Source organism: Orycteropus afer, unplaced genomic scaffold (assembly GCF_000298275.1).
Source record: "Orycteropus afer afer isolate SDZICR_OR568_19922 unplaced genomic scaffold, OryAfe1.0 scaffold00942, whole genome shotgun sequence".
NCBI classification, from domain to species: Eukaryota; Metazoa; Chordata; class Mammalia; order Tubulidentata; family Orycteropodidae; genus Orycteropus; species Orycteropus afer.
This window is the reverse complement of record NW_006922529.1, coordinates 37,522-44,585: the sequence shown is the minus strand read 5'-3', so window position 1 is coordinate 44,585 and position 7,064 is coordinate 37,522. Positions and strand designations below refer to the sequence as shown.

General features: G+C 37.9%; 1 protein-coding gene across 1 annotated transcript in view; it reads left to right on the top strand.

The window, feature by feature from the left end:
* UPRT (uracil phosphoribosyltransferase homolog) overlaps positions 1 to 5,888 on the top strand; it is a 73,000-nt gene extending 67,112 nt beyond the window's left edge. The window contains exons 6-7 of the mRNA XM_007958345.2: positions 3,394 to 3,492; positions 5,782 to 5,888. Coding sequence (XP_007956536.1) covers positions 3,394 to 3,492; positions 5,782 to 5,888 — 206 coding nt within the window. The remainder of the gene's footprint in view (positions 1 to 3,393; positions 3,493 to 5,781) is intronic.
* Positions 5,889 to 7,064: the final 1,176 nt, after the last annotated feature.

Genomic DNA, 7,064 nt, shown 5'->3' with positions numbered 1-7,064 from the left:
TAAGTTTACGATAATCTACTGTCATTCTCCAAGATCCATCTGGTTTTTGCACAGGCCAAATAGGCAAATTAAATGGGAATGTGGTGGGAATCACCACCCCTGCATCCTTCAAGTCCTTGAGGGTGGCAGAATCCCTGCAACCCCTCCAGTAATGTAGCATTGCTTTTGATTTACTATTTTTGTAGGTAGAGGCAGTTCTAATGGCTTCCACTTGTCTTTTTCTACCATAATAGCCCTTACTCCACATGTCATGGACCCATGTGGGAATTCTGCCAGTTGCTCAGAATATCTATTCCAATTATGCATTCTGGAACTGGGGAAATCACTGCAGGATGTGTTCCGGGACCCACTGCACCCACTGTTAGGTGTACCTTAGCTAAGATTCCATCAATAACTTGACTTCCATATGCCCCCACTCTAACTGGTGGCCACAGTGATGCTATGGATCTCCTGGAGTTAGTATTAGTTCAGAGCCAGTGTACAGTAATCCCCCAAAAATCTGATTATTTCCTTTTCCCCAGTGAACAGTCACTCTCATAAAAGGCCTCAGATCCTTTATGGAAGGCTGGGAGAAAGACTGACATAAGTTTCTGGCAATGGAGTGGGGTCCTTACTCAAAGGGACCTGGCCTCCCCTTCATTCAAGGGGTTTTGGGTCTGTAAACTGACTCAAGTCTGGGAATTGATTGAGAGGCCATGACTCTGTATTCTGGTGATTCAATCTAGGCTGCTGTTCATGTGACCTAGAATGCTTCTGTCTATACAGATCAAGTAAATATTTAGTAGGTTTGCCATATATTTCACTACTAGGAACACCATGCACAAGTAGCCAATGCCATAATTCCACACGAGTCAGAGTATTCTGATTACTGTTCTGACTTTGCTGTTCATTATGGTAACCACATCCACCTTGCTTTGATGATTAACTACTGCCACTTGTCCCCTACTACCATGGTGTCTAATCAGCCCCATTGTAGTTAAGTGTCTTAGTTCAATTAGGGCAGTTCCTGAGAACATTCAGCAATGTCTTCCATGACCTCTGCCTCAGGCAATGACCCAGCAGGAACAGTTGGGTTAATCCCATCAAACTGAGGTGGAGGGGATGATGGTTTTACAGTAATCCCTTCATGTTGGAGGGATTCAACAGAATTTACAGGCTCCATATCCTGATCTTCCTGATAATCTGCCCATATGTCCCCATTCCAGGTTTTAGGATCCCATTTTTTCCCAATCAATGCCCTCACTTTAACTTTAGACACCATTCTAGGTTGGTAGTTTAATTGGTGTTGTAATTCAGCCACCCTTACAATAAGACTCTGGGTTTGGTTTTCGGCAATATCAGCTCTGTTACTAGAAGAAATAAGGCTTTCTTTCAGAGCACAACTGGAAACATTGCGGTCTTTTATGCAACACTTAAGCTGTGACTCAGCAGCTGTGAGCTCATCTCTCTTTCAGCACTTTGTCTAGTGTTAGTAGGACCAACCAACCAGCTTCCTTATACTCCTCATGCTGACAAAATTGCAGAAAAGTATCAAATATGCAATCACCCAGAGCCTCTCAAAAGTACTTGATCTATTGTTGGTGCTATTTTGCATATTAATGTGCCACCTCATAGCACAGATTAGCAAGGCCCTCTTTATTAACAGAGGCAGGGTCACCAATGCCTTTACAATTTAATCACATTGGAGAACCAATTTAGAAAGTCCATCCTTATGATTTTGTCTCTCTAGAACCTCTCCTGGTACCAAATGTGTTAGACTGGGTTCTCTAGAGAAGCTTATAGAGAGAGAGAGAGAGAAAGAGAAATTTATCTTAGGAAAATGGCTCACACACTTATAGAAGCTTGCAAGTCCCAAGTTCTTGGATCAAACGTCAAGCTAGAGGCTTTTCCTGACTCATGCAGCTGCAGGGCCTGACAAGCTCAAGGTTGGAAGGCTGTTGACTCCAACGAATGATGAATCCAAGATCTTCAGGCCGAATGGTGGATTGTTCACTCACGGACAGTTGTAGGCAGCACAACAGAATCCTGATCCACAGAAGAGTATCTCTTTTCCCAGGATATCCATAAATATACTGGGAGTTTCCCCTAGGGAAACGCCCTTTCAGTGGATTAGCTGCTCAAAACATACACATCTGATCCCATCATTGGAACAACCCACATCACAATTGCTTAAACCACACAGAATTGTGGTCCAGCCAAATTGACAAACAGCTCCAACTATCATACACTCCTTGGAGAGAACAATCATGGGAGAATGGAAGGGCTGTGTATGGACAGGGACATATCTCAGGGGGCAGGAGTACATGGAGGGAAGGACACAGGGAAGAAGTAACTATGGGGAAGAAGTGGGAGGGGAACTGTTGCATTGTGGTAAATTGTAGTCAATGTCATGAGATGACATGTATGTGAACTGCTGTACAGAAAGTGAATTTGCTCTGTAAATTTTCACCCAAATCACAATTAAACAACAACAACAACAAAAACCTACTAACAATAACACAAATGAAAAGATAACCTCATATCAAACATTTTTTTTAAAATTTGCTATCTCAAATATTGAATGGAATTAGAATATGTTGTGTATTTGACAACTGAAAAGTATATGTGTCATGTCCCACTGCTGAAAATAATATTATTGATAAAGAATGTTGTTGTTGGGTACTGTCAGATTGATTCCAACTCATAGTGATCCCATGTGACAGAGTGAAACTGCACCATAGGGGTTTCCTATGCTATAATCTTTATAGGGGCAGATTTTCAGTTCTTTTTCCCATGAAGCTACTGGGTGGGTTCAAACTACCAACCTTTTGGTTAGCAGTCACCCACTTAACTGTTGCACCACCAGGGTTCCTTTGGTAAAGAATACCCACCCAAAACCAAATCCACTGTCAATTCAGATTCATTGCGAGCTTGACAGACTAGAATTGCCTTATAGCGTTTCCAAGGCTGTAAATCTATGGAAGCAGACTGCCAAATCTGGGAGAATCCCAGGGAGGCTGGTGAGTTTGAACTGCTGATCTTTTGTTTAGCAGCTGAGGGCTTTAACCACTTTGCCACCAGGGATCGTTAATGATACAGAATAAATAAAAAAACCAAACTCTGCCATCAAGTCGATTCTGACTCATAGAAACCCCCTTTGGGATTCCAAAGTGTTTAATCTTTATGGAAGTAGATTGCCCAGTCTTCCTTCCATGGAGTGGCTGGTGGGTTTGAACCAGCAACCCTCTGTTTAGCAGTCAAATGCCTTAGGCACTACACCACCAGAATAGGTACCTTCAAGTGAAGCTTTACTTTGTGGTATCTTATGTTAGATTGTTGAACTGCCCTTACTTTAAAGACATTTTGAGATAAATGTTAAATTTGCTAATGCATTTGGTTGTCATTTGATTCCAGGCACTGGGAATACTGTAATTGAAGCTGTAAAGGTTCTTATAGAACATGGAGTTCAACCGAGTGTTATCATCCTACTCAGTTTATTCTCTACTCCTCATGGTGAGTTCAACATGGGACAGTGACTGGGACTCCAGTTAGTCACAGAATGGTTAAATGTCTAGTCTATCATTTGGAGGAAAAGTTTATCTAATCCCAAATTAAATACAAATATAATTTTGGTAGTTATAACTTATGTTTGTCATTTCCAAGCTTGGTGATAATATTTTACAGCATTCTACTGTTGTTCAAATGCAAATGAAGTGGTATGAATTAACACCATTGAAGGAAATTACAATTGTTTTCTTTGTGACCCAGTTTGGGTAGGTCCTGAAAATGGCTGAAATCCTTTTATTTCTCTTGATTCCCCACTTGAACCTGAGAACTGCTCTGAAACAGCAAGAAACTTGAGGTTCTAGTTAGCCCTCTAGTCTTACTGAAGTAAGCTTTGTAGTATAAAGTGAAGAACAGAAGTTCTTCTAAGTTAGACTTCTGCTCAAAGGGCATAGCAAGAGAATTGTGTGTTCTCCATTTCCTGAGGGAGGTATGCTGAAGTTAAGAAACAAGTTCTTTGCCATAAAATCTGGGAAATTGGGAACGTATCCCAAGAAAATAATCATAAATGCATGTAGAAATTTAGTGTCTAGGATGTCATCTTAGAGTTAATTTGTATAAGAAAAAATCAAAAGTATGTAAATGACCAACCATAAGGAAATGGTTAAATAAATTATATATATTCAGAGGATGTTATAGTATGTAACTGTCATGTCATGCTTTTGAAAAATATTTAGTGACATTAAAACAATGTGTGTGGTAAATGTGAAAAACAGGTTAAAAATAACATAATTAGAGTAGTGTAAAATATTGTCACCATGCTTAGAGATGACAAATACAAATTATGACTATTTATGACTTGATTTGAACTGTCCTTACAAATTATGACAAATATAAAAAAATGACAGCCAGGATCAGACGTGGATTTAACATGAAACCAAATAAATCTTTCCTCAGGATGAAAGGCTATACAGATGCACAGTATTATTTCAGTTTTGGTTTAAAATGCATACACAATATTCATAGTGATTATTTCAGGATGATGGGATTCCAGGTGATTTTCAATTTATTCTAAAGCATCTTCTTCTTTTTTTGTATTTTCTAAATGTTCTACAATGAATTTATATTTATTTTGTAATTGAAAAGAAAGAAATGTATAGCTTCTAGCAAGATATTTCTTCATTTCCAAAGGTTCCAAGTCTCAGTCAACCCTGAAAAAGCTCAGAAGTTTGGCAGGCCATTTTTAGGAGACCTTTGCGTAGAAATTACATGACAGTGGGTTGGGTTTTTTTTTTTTTGGTTTCTGTAGAAATTATGGCCTTTTGTTATCACTTTCCTATGTCATAACCAAAAATTACCTGTGGTTCAAATGTTGATGGCAACAAAGTGTGGTTTGCCTGGTCATCCATTTATATGTAGTGCAGGTAGCACTGAAAAAATTGAGATAGGTAATTACAGGGATTTCTGCCTTTGGAGTAGAAAAGTAAGCTCTTTAATATTAGGATGAGAAGTCTTCCTTTAGTTCTAATTTTATACATTAGAATAGTATACTATTCTTTGACATCATAGCTGCAAAAATCTTATTATGTGGCACCCTTGCTAAGATTTTCAGCTTGATAGGGATCCTACAAGTTGTTGTTGGGTTGATTCCAACTTATGGTGATCCATGTGTGTCAGAGTAGAACTGTGTTCCATAGGGTTTTCAATGACTGATTTTTTAGAAATAGATTGCCAGGCCTTTCTTCTGATACTCTTTTCAGTTAGTGGCCAAGCATATTAACCATTTGTACCTAGCTAATCCTAATTCTCTTTCTCTGCCCTCCTGCTTCCTCAAAGGTAAAGTGATAGTTCTAAAAAGCTAGCTTTCTCTGACACACCAAAGAAGTCATGTACTTGTTACATAGTGTTCTTGTTGGGAAACCATCATCTTGTATAATCCTGTTTCCAGAAAGGATTGTATTTTCTCATTTCACCTACCTTTAAAAGAAAGCAAGAGACTCTTTAGGGAAATAATGCTATAACTGAATAACTACATTTTGCAAATCTAGAAAGCAAAACAATTTGATTTTGAGAATTTGTAACTGAATAGGTGGGGCATAGTCTGACTACCATCAAAGTTTTTCAGATATCAAACACTATATAAACTAAGTAGAGAATAACTATATCTGGTTAGGTATCCAAAGGTCACTGTTGTAGGTCTAATATTAGACCTGGTGACTAACTATAAAATTCATGAATTCTAACTAGTATTACCAAAAAATCTTGGCATAACAACAATTTTCCTTTTATCTTTTGAAGGTGCCAAATTAATCATTCAAGAGTTTCCAGAGATCACAATTTTAACTACTGAAGTTCATCCTGTTGCACCTACACATTTTGGACAGAAGTACTTTGGAACAGACTAAAAAACTGAAGAAAAATGAATCATATTGTGTCATATTACAGCTATGTTTTGAATTTCTACTTGTTTTACTAATACACTGAGGAAAGACAAAATTGTGTTAGAGATGCTTTTTAATTTTGGAAATGGATATAGTAAAAAGAAGTATTTGAAGTTTATTTACTTTATTTGGTTGGCACCCAATCCATAATGAGACACATACAACTCTTAGAAAAGACAGACATTTTAATAATATGCTTATGTAAATTGCTAGACCCTCAATGCATTGAAAGTGTTCCCTAATCTGTGAACCTCTCAGTTTGGAGGTTGTTTGCAGCCATAGATGAAACCCAAATGAGAGTCAGTTCTTTGGCTCACTGTAGTTTGCATTTTGCCTTTAGGTCTAGAGAGGTTACACGTATGTGGCTATTGTTACCTTCCTCTACTCTTTGCTTCTAGGTACTGTCTATACTGGCAACTTGGAAAGGAGAAAAAAAGAATGCCTCCTAGAATTTTACATTTCCATTACTATCCTAACACAATTGGCAGGCCCAGGATGTATGGTTAACTCTTCAGTCAGGCACTTAATGTTCTTCATGGTTCATCTCCCAAACAGTGCCTTGCCAAACACACTACAGTGAAGAAGATGGTGGGGCATTTTCAGCAATTGAAACTGTAACATGGACTGAACCAGGGATATGAGGATGCTGTAAAGGGAGGCTACTGTTAATGCCATCAGTCTTCTAGAAAGAAATTGGTGGTCGATTTTCTGAGATGTGGGGCAAAGCTTTGTTTCTTTCTGGTTTTTTTGCCAATAAGTAAATTAAAATGCCATATTTTTAATTTTGATATTTCTGCTAGAAGCTTTTATTTGGAAGTTAGTTATTTTGTACATTTGTCAACTGCATTAAAATGTATTAAAATGGAAAAAATATTGTGCTTTGAAAGAAACCATCTAATATTTATATGTTTATATTTAGGCTTCTGTAAGGGAGGGAAACCATTTTAGAAATCAGTGCCTGTATTCTGAAACTTGCTTGTAAAACTCCAATCTTATGTTACTTTGATATTAAAACATTTTAACAGTAATGGCTTGTTGATTACTTGGTTAATTATATTCTCATAGCCCCATAGCCAGCTGTTGTGGGCCTTTGTTCTTTTAGACCAGAGGCAGTGTCTCAGAAAGAACCAAAGCTGATGA